The sequence below is a fragment of the Maniola jurtina genome, chromosome Z (genome assembly GCF_905333055.1).
Source record: "Maniola jurtina chromosome Z, ilManJurt1.1, whole genome shotgun sequence".
NCBI lineage: Eukaryota > Metazoa > Arthropoda > Insecta > Lepidoptera > Nymphalidae > Maniola > Maniola jurtina.
Window position 1 is genome coordinate 1,207,736 of NC_060058.1, and position 12,854 is coordinate 1,220,589.

Sequence of the window (12,854 nt, forward strand, 5' to 3'; positions counted from 1 at the left end):
ACTCGCTTCATTCAAACGTAGTTCCAATTTCACTTGAATAAAGTCCATGAAATTTTGCAGACACTAGAAACTAATATAGCTATGTCTGTGGTTTTCCAGATTTCTGTTAATATATTCGGTTTCAAAGTTACGCGGTCTTAAAAATTCACATACAAATCTTTGAGTCGCTGTAATTTTAAAACTACATATTTTTAGAAAATTCTAAAAACCACAGACACAGATATTAGTTTTTAAAATATGTCTGCACTTTGGTTGCTTAATATTCAAATGAAATTGGAACAACGATTGTATGGAGCAAGTGACGGAGAGAGCCCTGTTAAAATTTATCCAGCACTAGGCATTTTAACACAAGTTTTACTCTTAGCTATAAATATTTTTTGATAAAAATAAGAATTCTACACAATTTTTTTAATCAAATGAGCGTTTACATGAAACAAATTGGAGCACGCTACTAAAAGTTTAATTTGAGAGATAGTAGGGGAGAGACGTGTTATATTGTAAGAGTATCAATGCAAGCTTTACAAACCACATCTACCTACATAATTCTACTGCGAACGAAATTAGATGGCGCATTAGAACCAGAGATACAATTTTTACAAATTTTAGAGGTTCAGATGCCCTAATCCCTAAGTATTCCAGAATTCGTTAAAACCTACATACAATTATAATTCAATAAATATCTATCTACATTGATCTAAATTAGAGTCGTGTTGGTATTCAATATTACAATATCCGGTCGTAATTCATTCAATTAGTGGTTTTCAGATAACATCTAGACACTTCGGTCAGCGTGCCAGGCCAAGTAATATAAATTTATCTGCAATGCCTGAAACACAGAAGTATCGGTAGGCACTCCCATTTTGCCAAGAACAGATCTCCTCAAACAATCGCAATAATATCATCAGTACGCAAGTCTCTCGAGATGAAGATGAAAAACAAGCAGGTAAATGACAATTCTGATGGAAGTGCCCTCAAAAGCGATGTCGTCGGTGACTGGTAAGTGCGGCTCGCAGGCAGACGTGCCTCTCGGGCCGCGGAACAATGCAGAAAACACTGAAACAACGGCATATAGGTCGACACGAGACGAAGACTCGAGAGGAAGGAACTCACCGAGGCGACAGAAGTGGTTAGTCGCAGTTAGTAGCGGCCGCCACGCGGCTCACTCACCAACACATGTCGAAATATTCCATAACAAAGCCGATATGCATGTGTCGCCCGCCACGGTCGCACCTCGCGCGGCGTGTGCCGCGAGCGCGGAATGCCCGTGACGCAACCGGCACATCCTGACCGCAGCCCCGACCGCCTCCGCCGCAGCAGAACTAGCTCCGCCCGACGCGACTACGTACCTTTGGTCTTCGCTTTGCTCCTGGGCCCGGGGGCATTCCTGCCTCGGCCTGAGGACAGGCGTCAGCCCCCATTTCTCGACCAACTCTATACGAGCAATGGTGGCTGCTCAACGTCAATGTGTCATCGGGTCGCAGCAGGCTCGGCGTCGGCGGTGCGCCGGTGACTCGGCGGCGAGGCCGGCTGGCCCGCGGCGCCCCCCGGCCGGCTGGTGGCGCGCGCGGCCGCCGCCACCCTACTCGCGCGCCATGCCGCGCTGCGGTCCGCTGCCGCTACGCCCGCTGGCCGCCCTCCCGCATGCCGCTCACAGCGCGCGGCGCGGCGGGCGCATCGCGCTCGCTGCGGCACGCCCGCTCCGCGCTGCGAGATCGCCTCTCACCGACTACTATACTATCTATGATATAATCGTTCGGATATGTACGTTTCGCGGAGTCCTTACGTAACGCGTGAGGGGCGCGTGCGGCGGCGCCTCACCGGGCGCGGCGAGTCATCGTCGTCGGACGGAGCCGCGTGTGGGTCGCGAGGCCGAGCGAGCGCGTGTGTCGCCGTGGCGCGCCGGCGGAGGACTGGCGGCGGCGCGGTCGCGCGTGCGTGCCGCCGCCCCGCGGCGCATCCCCCGCGGCGCCGCGCTCGCCGCACGCGTATCGACACCGCGTGCCGACCACTGCACCGCGGAGCGCGCCGCCCCCGCCCGCCGCCGCGCGCCGCGCGCTTGCGGCCGCACGCCTCCGCACGCAACCCCTTCAAAGCCACGACCCTCCGACCAAAACATTCGCTTTCCTTGCCCTTATTTGCGCTTCCGGGTGCTCACCTCACTTTCTTCTGCATTTTATTCCACAGAAAGAATCGTGGGTGCACTATAGACTGCACCGAATGAAACCCGGACGAACGATTCGTTTACGGGATTTGCAGTGGATTACCATGAGATGAATTTGCAGTAGAAAAACCATCGCTATGAAAAAGTATAAAACGTGAATGTGGCAAATGCATGAAACTAATGGAGATACAAATATAAATTTACATCACTGGTATCGGGGGTCCTATGCGGGCTGGCTGGCTGGCTCAGACGCGGCGCGGCCGGTGCGGAGGCATGGCGGCGAGTGCTGCAGCGGGTGGCGTGATGCACCGCGCCGAGCCGACCCAACACAACCTTAAGAACGAAAGCTCGCAAATGCACCTCGCGAGCCAAATACTCGATCTGATAACATGTTACCGGCCTTCAACTTATCGATGGACACCAATGTTGCGAATACGCTTGTTTACATTGGGCTTCATTAAAATAATTATACTTAATACTTTGATTGATAATAACCAAAACAGATAGCTACTATAATAATTATTGTAACATTAAATGTGCAAGCAAACTCCCTTAAAATTTTAAATCTAACATACTTACAGTTCTTTTTTAACCCCCGACCCAAAAAGAGCGGTGTTATAAGTTTGACGTGTGTATCTGTGTATCTATGTATCTGTCTGTGGCATCGTAGCTCCTAAACTAATGAACCGATTTTAATTTAGTTTTGTCTGTTTGAAAGGTAGCTTGATCGAGAGTGTTCTTAGCTATAATCCAAGAAAATCGGTTCAGCCGTTTGAAAGTTATCAGCTCTTTTCTAGTTACTGTAACCTTCACTTATTGTCGGGGGTGTTATAAATTTTTAATTTACACTTGTTTAATTATTATCAAAGTAGGGGAACGTTTAGCAAGTCTGCTTTTGACAGCGAAAAAACTCTAAAGTTGTGCGTGATAATAATAAAAAAATTGCTCAAGCGTACCTATATTAACTATATTGTACTAACGTTTTAAACATTAACGTTTTAAAGTAAATATGGGGCTATGTCTGAAATAAACAATTTTATTTATTTATCAGAGCGGTTAATTCTGTCAACTAATGTTGGTGACGATTTGGCGTGCACTAACGCTCTTTGCTGTGAATATTTCAAGGTTTTCCTATTCCTTTAGTCCTGTTACTAAGCCTCCACTATCAGTTCGTCCATTTGTCTTTCACCGGGCTATATTTCATGAACCTAGGTAGAGAATTGAAATGTGATTTGTATTGCCGCTATAAAAAAAAATCTAAATGGCGAGCACGTAAATTAAAAAAAAATTAAGAAGTACATAATCTTCTACGATGGTGTAGAACCCTTCGTGTGTGAGCCCGAGTCGTACTTGACCGGGTTTTTCATTCAAGGTGCTAGTGCATATTATGATGTCATATAAAAGTGCTACGCTAATTTTATTAGTTTGTCAACAGATAATATAGGTACAATCTTAAACAAAATACTTAGGAAAAAAATTGATATTGTATCTAAGTTTATCCAAACAAAATACGGTGAAGATGATTACGATTTTAATTTTTTTTATAAAAAGATAATTATGTAATGTGATAACTGACGTGATGTGTGCGAATGTGAGTGAAACTTTATACTTGGATTACGATCTCACCTAATGGTAATTAATTTAAAACAAATTTTGATATTGCGTACAGCACTTTAATTAATTAATATTTAATTTATAATTTTATCTTTAATATCATTACAATTCAACGTGTGAAACTTAATTTTAAAATGAATAAATATAAAATATTATATAAATATATAAAATTTCACACTGCAATATTTACAAATCATACAAGTTCTTTGTAGCATACTTGCTACGAATCGGTAAACTACGAGAGCTTTATGATAATAAAAATTAAATTAAAAATTGAAAAAACCCCCACACAAAACCCTCTAAAAAGTAAAAAATAATGGGTAAGTATATATGGGCCCTTTAGAATAGTATAAATAGTAAAGTTTTTATCCAAGCGCTCGTTGCGTCGGGGGACCGCTAAAGGTAACATAAACTACGAAAGTCATCTGTTGTAAAAAGAATAGTTTTTGTTAACTTTAGCGGTCCCCCGACGCAACGAGCGCTTGGCGAAAAAAGCTGATAACTTTTAAACGGCTGAACCGATTTTCTTGGATTATAGCTAAGAACGCTCTCGATCAAGCCACCTTTCAAACAAAAAAAAAACTAAATTAAAATCGGTTCATTCGTTTAGGCGCTACGATGCCACAGACAGATACACAGATACACAGATACACACGTCAAACTTATAACACCCCTCTTTTTGGGTCGGGGGTTAAAAAAAGGACTTACAGCTTGTGTAGGGCGTAGCAGTTCTACGGTCTGCTACGCGAAGGTTACTAGGCTACAAATCACTACGGTCGGTCGCGGTCCTATTTGACTGAACGAAGCGAATCTACTTAAGTGAAATTGCACTTGTTCGTCTGTCCGTTCGTCTGCCACAGCTTTATAACTTCTGAATTAATGTAGGTACGTAATTATTTCAAATTTAAACATAATAATATGTAAACTTCTGATGGCCTTGAGCCGAATATTGCATTAAAAAAAAACTTTACATCAGGGAGGCTCTCATACAAAATGGGGGCTTTAAAGTGGAGGTTGAACTCGACGCTATAATCAAAAACGGCTACATATTAGAAACTGAAACTTGTGTATAATATTATGTGAGTGTCATAGTTACTTTTTATCCTGTAAAATCAAAAGAGTTCCCGTGGGATTTAAAAAAATCTAAATCCAGGCCGATGAAGTCGAGGGCATCAGCTACTTTTATAATAATATGGGTAGTGATTAGTATGGAGTAGAGGGTATAGGTTATAAATAGTTGTATATATATACAACTATAATATATATTAGGTATAGTGATCGAAAAAATTGCACATAAGACTTTACAATGTTTTTTTTTTTTTTTAAATTTTAAAATAGCTTACAAACATCTCTGACATTACGTCAGAGGAAGCAGTCGCCTCTTGTTATAGTGTAAAGTTACATTTATATCGCTGGTGACAATAGAACAAGTGTAAATTAAAAATTTATAACACCCCCGACGATCCAAAGTATTTGAGTTTTCCAAAACATCATTTTCAAATAAATAATTATGTATTTAGGCAACGTCCATCCTTGTCCATCTTGACAGCTTGACATTTGTCTATTGACATAATATTATGAACCTAACGGTTATCTAACCTTCTTTTCTACAAGAAAACTAGAAAAGAGCTGATAACTCTTAAACGGCTGAACCAATTTTTTTAGATTATAGCTAAGAACACTCTCGATCAAGCCACCTTTCAAACAAAAAAAACTAAATTAAAATCGGTTCATTCGTTTAGGCGCTACGATGCCACAGACAGATACACAGATACACAGATACACAGATACACAGACACACAGATACACAGATACACACGTCAAACTTATAACACCCCTCTTTTTGGGTCGGGGGTTAAAAAAAATGGATTGATCAATTTGGCCGTAAGGAGACGATAATATTCTATTTAAGTAGTTTTAAGGCTTTTCACAAGTCCGTAAATTACCATTTGGCATGTAGTGCCATTTGGCAAACTGCTCGTCCATACAATGCATGTTCCACATTCACTTTATTTGTCCTATTTGGCGAAAAGCAAGAACTAGTTGGTGTGAATTGTACGTCAAAGGAGAGGTAGCAATTGGGCAAACGTGGCGAAAATCAAGTTGCTTCAAAAACAGGTCGGCAATTCAGCATGTCTAGCGTACTTAGTTATATTAGTAGAGGTCAGTGTTTGGTTGTCAATGGGGTTAAAACTATTTATTATTTCTTAATCTTTGTTTATAGAGTTCAAGCGTTAAAACATACCTATACATAAAATCAGAGCAAAAATAACTTACAGATCCTTGATTACTCAGCACTTCAGTAGAAGCTGTGGTAATAGACTTCAGCCATTTAACTAAAAATAACATGGATTTTAGAAGAGCCAAAAGATAAGCATGGAAAGAAAATACTTTTTTTAATAATTTAACCAATTATTTGGTACTAGCTGATGCCTGCGACTTCGTCCGCGTGTACTTAGGTTCTTGAAAATCCCATGGCAACTCTTTGATTTCCCGGGATAAAAAAGTAGCCTAGGTTATTATTTAGGTCTTTAAAAACTCATGCAACAAAATCAAAAAAATAATTAAAAATTGTTTATTAGGAATAACTTAGATTAACAGTATCTCTAAGAAGTTGGAGCCTTCTTTTAGGAGTAGGAGAACAACTTCTGAAGACACAGCTCTTTCTTATCAATATTGTCATTTACCAATTATCATGCACACGTGTGTGCGTTAGTAAGTGTATGTAAAGGTGCAAGTATTTGTGCGTGCGTTGCGCGCGCGCGTTCGTTTTTGTGTGTGTGTGTGTGCGTGCTGTGTAAGTGAGTGAGTGAATGAGTGTGTTGAGCGAAAGAGTGAGTGAGTGAGTGAGTAAGTGTGTGCGTGGTGTAAAAATCAAGTCAATCCATAGCTTCGTTGCGATGCATTGAAGGACAAACCAACCAACTGACAAGTGAAGTGATAAATTGATTACCAGATCTATGATATTTAAAATAATGGGAATCTGCTATAAAATCTATCTCTTCGTTCAACATTAATAAGTGTTGAGTACACACTACGCTTGCCAAAACGTGGTCTTGAATCAAGGACTTTACCAGCGGCTGGTGGCAATCTGGCATGGCCTTCATAAACTACATGAAAAATGTGCACTAGAAAATAATTTTCCAGACACCTGAAGGTTGCCTTTGGTGTTATATTATTTTGCAATTAGAACTTGACACTAACAGCATTTCACAGGTACAAGTGAAATGATTTAATTACCTATTACTACTACCGGGATACCGGCTTGTCCGCACACTGCGAATACTGCCAAGCCAATCGAGCGAAACAAGGACAATGCTATACTCAAGCAACATCAGTGTTTTTTATTTATTTATGTGCAAGTTTGTCTTTGACTGCATACTCACCTGGTGGTAAGTGATGCTGCAGTCTAATGGCTGAAATTAATAATCAATCTGTCGATAAGTAACTAAGCAACTTTGTTATTTATCATAAAAGATCATATACCTACATAATTCTTGACAAATAACAACGTTACTAAGAAACTTATTGACAGATTACAGATAGAGAAGTTATTAATTTCGGCCGTAAGATGGAGCTGGCTAGCCTGGAAGGGGTATGGCAGTTTTCATTACTAAACGCTAAATCGCTTGGTGGCACGGCCTTGCCGGTAGGGTGGTGACTAGCCACGGCCGAAGCCTCCCACAAGACCAACTTCTCACTCACGTGACAACAAGGTGAGGACCATCGTGACGTCCGCGTCAGCGCGGCAGCCGTGCCATTGGTATTCCTCTGGTTTTTTGTCAACTTGCTTTCTTGTCGGTCTGTTTGTTTGTTTGTTTATTCATTGCAATCGATGTTAACTAACTTCCCGATGAGCTGCAGGTTTAAAAATTTTTTGGAACACAGGAACTTTGGAATATCTTTGGAAATGTGTTTGGAACTGAACGACAATGCAACATTAACTTGCTTTCTTGTTATTATTTGTTGTTATAGCAGCAGTAGAAATATATTCTGTGGCACCTCTCTACCTATTATACGGTCCATGAGATGCATGAGCCCGTTGTTAGACAGACAGACTGACAGCGGAGGCTTAGTAATAGAGTCCCGTTGGTACTATCCGGGTACGGAATTTGCCACGAGCTTGTGTCAAAAGTTATGGTATACCGCACTAAATAGTACTTTCTCAAAATTTGCGGATTATAATTATTATGGCTCTGATTTTGATCCAAGTTTTCTAGATCTGAATTTTTTAGGTCGGATGCAGTGCGTAAAGAGCCTACGGGAATCCACGAGACGGTCAATGTTTATGATTGGTTATAAATAATGTGAATCTGAAATCGTATGTCATTATAAACTTGGCGATCGAACAGAACAATCATGCTAATGGATTATTTATGGCAGAAATCGTACCAAAATAGAACATTTTGAGAACACACGCGCCATATTTGCGCTATGTCAACTGTTATGATGTAACGTAACGTTACATGATTTTATTATTTGCATGCATTCCTCACGATATTTTCCTTCACCGTTCAAGCAAGGGCCATTTGATTGCTTAAAATGCACATAGCTCCGAAAAGTTAGGTGCGTGCTAGGTATCGAACCCACGACCTCCCGAATAGGAGGCGGACGACGTGCTAACCACTAGGTTAACACGGCTGTTTTATATACCTAATATAAGTAAAAGTGTATAGATTTTCAGTAATTCCATATGAAGCCGAGGCTGGTCGGCAAGTAACTTACAACAATCGCGGTGGTGTGACCGCAAATCCCAGGCTTATGGGATTAGACATAAGAGTGTAAAGAGTTGAACGCGCCCCAGCCTTGGGAATGTAGGCCGGCGACCAGCAGCTACGTGTCTCTTGGGAGTCTTGACTACAAGTGGTGTTGTCGCCGGCTACATCAAAGTCAAATTCAAAATATTTTTAGTCAATTAAACTTTTACATGTGCTTTTGAATCGTCAAAATAATCTACTACTGGTTCGGAATACCGTTCCTACCGAGAAGAACCAGCAAGAAACTCGGCGGTTGCTCTTTTCAAGTGTTCAATCCATATTAATATTATAAATGCGAAAATGTGCCTGTCTGTCTGTCTGCTACCTTTTCACGGCCCAACAGTTTAAACAGTTCTGACGAAATTTGGTACAGGGTCAGCTTATATCCCGGGGACAGACATAACCTACTTTTTACCCCGGAAAATCAAAGAGTTCCCACGGGATTCCTAAAGAACCCACCCGCTAAACCGATTTGTATGTTTGGTACCGAGGTAGCTTACGTCCCTGTAAATGACATAGGCAACTTTTTATCCCGGAAAATGAAACAGTTCCCATGGGATCCTCTAGTTTACAATAATATGCCATACTGTAGTATACAAGCAATTGCAGCCCCGTGTATTGCTGGAGGCAGTATGGAGCACCCGCCACCATATGCTTAGTATGAGATTAGATTAGACATAATAGTTTAACGAGTTGAACGCGTGCCCTCCTGCTCCTGCTTTGGGAATGTAGGCCGGCGACCAGCACCTACGTTTCTCTTGTGAGTCTTGTATACAAGTGGAGTTGTCGCCGGGCTACATCCGCCGCCATATGCTTAGTATGGGATTAGACAAGGTGCAAAGAGTTGAACGCGCGCCTTCCTGCCCCGGCCTTGGGAATATAGGTGGTATTGAATTTTTGACTCCTAATAAAGGAAATTTAGGTTCATTTTGCTTTGACGTCATTATGTTTCACTCTCGAATCCTATCAACGTCACGTCGGTGTGATGTAAAATCTTACACTAAGCGCACTGTTGCACGTAAGCCGATGGGCTTAACACGCTCGAGGGGCTTTTGTCACCATTACGTTAAATAATTTCTACATCAGGGGTTGGCAGCACTGAGGTACCTACGTACACTATACTGCAGCATTTCGCTGAGGCGATTCCCTATTTGAAACAATTTTGCGCCACAGACGCGCATTCGGCTTTTTTTTAAAAATCAAACTGTATCTTTTTTTAGATGCAATTCAGCTCAGAGGATCGCCGCGCCGCCTTTGGTATACAAGTGCACTATTTAACAAGTGTAAATTAAAAATTTATAACACCCCCGACGATCCAAAGTATTTGAGTTTTCCAAAACATCATTTTCAAATAAATAATTTAGGCAACGTCCATCTTGACAGCTTGACATTTGTCTATTGACATAATATTATGAACCTAACGGTTATCTAACCTTCTTTTCTACAAGAAAACTAGAAAAGAGCTGATAACTCTTAAACGGCTGAACCAATTTTTTTAGATTATAGCTAAGAACACTCTCGATCAAGCCGCCTTTCAAACAAAAAAAACTAAATTAAAATCGGTTCATTCGTTTAGGCGCTACGATGCCACAGACAGATACACAGATACACAGACACACAGATACACAGATACACACGTCAAACTTATAACACCCCTCTTTTTGGGTCGGGGGTTAAAAAGTTACGTAATGGCGGTAGTTTTCTCGGTTGAAATGCATGGAAAGCCGTATTTTAGTTAAATATTTATTGAAGATTATTTGTGTTTGTATTATTTTTTCTGTATGTTGCTGGGTTTTATTCGGTGTACTGTGGTCCTATGCTTCGCTATAGTCCCAAATAAAAAAAATATTTATTTATTTATAATTTTTCAGGCCTAACCATCTATTTTTTCATGCCGCTATTAGTGCCTAAGTTAGCCTTTGACTGCTGCGCATACTGCACTTTTCTGCCAGACATCTCCATTCGCTCCTGTAAGTCGCCAGTTTCTTCCATTCATTTTGGATGCGATTTTAATCTGCTATTATAAAAATTTTATCTTGTTTTCATGCATTTTGATAGTGGAGCATCGTCGGGTGTCGTTGGGTCGTCGTGTTGTAATCGTCAAGTGAAAAAAAGCTTATTATGGGTGAGTTCCTTATACGTGGCGGAGGGAGTGAGATAGAGGACATTTGGGCATTATCGATCCGCCCTGGCTAGGTGGCGCGGGGGTCGGCTTTCCCCAAATTTCCACCAGGTATCTACGTTACAACTGCACATTATTCTCATTTTTTGAAAGATTTTCTCATTGGAAACATTAATAAATTATTTATTTATTTTATTTATTTTTGTTTTATTTTGGAGACACACAGTACTAAAGTAAAATGACAAGTAACACACACATAAAACACACAAACCATCACTGTCTCCAAAGATGTACAAAACCAAGTAATCTAAGTATAAAAATGCGCCTAAGAAATGAAAAGAAAAAAAAAGATTGAAAAATTATAAAAAATTAAAAATTTTATGTGATGAAAGTTACAAGGCCTACACTAATAAACCATGGAAACAACAAGCCAAGTTCCTGGTCCCCAAACTAATATTCCCTGTGCTATGGGAAGCCAGTCTTACGCCTGAATATAAGTGGCATTGGCAGGACATATAGCACGTGAATTATTTCAGTTTCTTTATTTTTTTATTTTTTATTGAAAATATTACAATAAATTCAAAACTAGCCTTATCTGATTACTATACAAATCATGCCCGCGTGGAACGGTGCCAAGAATACTGGCTGCATTTATGGATTGGTCACTATTCAATTGAGAACCAAATTACGTTTGTTTGGAGCCCGATGCGTATAAAATTCTCTTGCCATAGACTAGAGATAACTCTTCCATAACTCACTAATTATGTATTAAAAATGTGAAAGTGTGCTAGTTTGCTGATTGCCCTTCACTTGCACCACAGTAGGTGATTTTGGATATCCGTGCAAAAAAAACCTTCACGGGGTACGGGGTAAAGGATACCTTCATCCCGTAAACTCCCATATGCGATTTTAAAACTCAAATCCACCCCGAAAAAGTCACGGGTATCTTCTGGTACCTAATATTCCACTACAGTCATTCCAGATTTTTCGATTTTAAAACTTCACTGCGTCTACCAAAAATAGGTTAAAATGATTAAAAAGTAGTTGAGAGCTACGGATAAAATTTTCCGTCATTTTGAAGTGAAAAAACCGATGATAGAATTAAAACTGTTCCTAAACCTTTACACTTAAAGACCTCAAAGAGCGTTGTGGAAAGGCTTTGACAGAAAAATTGGATATTAAGACAACAAAGTGGAAGCTTTTATTCAAGCCTTTGAGTTGAATGCAACTGTTATTTTGGTCTGTGCGGATAAAGGCAAGCGCCTACCGGATTCTTTTTGTGCTATCTTTTCGCTTACCGTTTTAAAAGATTTCCTATTCATGGAAAATTGAACTCTGTTTACCCGCGTTTATATTCATCATCATCGCCGGCTCACTACTAAGAACTAGTCTCCTCTCAGAATGAGAAGCTATAGCCTACCACGCTGGCCGAGTGCGGACTGGCAGATTTCACACACCTTTGAGAACGTTATGTAGAGCATAAGCATGTTCAGGAAGGATGTTTTCTTCCGTACCTCAAAAGGAAAAACGGAACCCTTATAGGATCACTTTGTTGTCTGTCTGTCTGTCTGTCTGTCTGTCTAGAACCCTATAGGGTACTTGCCGTTGTCCTAGAATCATAAAATTTGGCAGGTAGGTAGGTCTTATATCACATATACAGGAATAAATCTGAAAACCGCGAATTTGTGGTTACATCATTTAAAAAAAAAAAAAATTTGTTTCAATTTTCAAAGTAAGATAACTATACCAAGTGGGGTATCATATGAAAGGGCTTTACCTAGACATTCTAAAACAGATTTTTATTTATTTTTATGCATAATAGTTTTTGATTTATCGTGCAGAATGTTGGAAAAAATACCCAAGTACGGAACCGTCAGTGCGCAAGTCTGACTCGCACTTGGCCGGTTTTTTGTACTTACCGGAAAGCAAAGAGTTTACACGGGATTTTAAGAAAATGCGCAAATGACAAAGTCACGGGCATGATCTAGTAGAAATATGAATAGCGTGCTGAAGACGATTCAATAATAATAAATATTATTCTTATAAGTTTATTATTGGGAAGTAATGCAAATGCATGTAGTTAAAATAAAAAAACAGGCCAAGTGCGAGTCGGACTCGTGCACCGAGGGTTCCACACTCGGGTATTTTTTTATTTTTTTTTCGGGTATTTTAATTTTGCATTTAAAAGCTGCTATGCATA

General features: G+C 40.3%; 2 protein-coding genes across 3 annotated transcripts in view; one reads left to right on the forward strand and one right to left on the reverse strand.

The window, feature by feature from the left end:
• Positions 1–12,854, reverse strand: part of LOC123880499 (potassium voltage-gated channel protein Shaker) — a 181,210-nt gene that overhangs the window by 66,432 nt on the left and 101,924 nt on the right. The window lies entirely within an intron of this gene.
• On the forward strand, positions 1,350–2,001 carry LOC123880503. The gene has a single exon (XM_045928657.1). It carries the CDS (start codon positions 1,443–1,445, stop codon positions 1,785–1,787), a length of 345 nt encoding a protein of 114 aa, XP_045784613.1. The 5' UTR covers positions 1,350–1,442; the 3' UTR covers positions 1,788–2,001.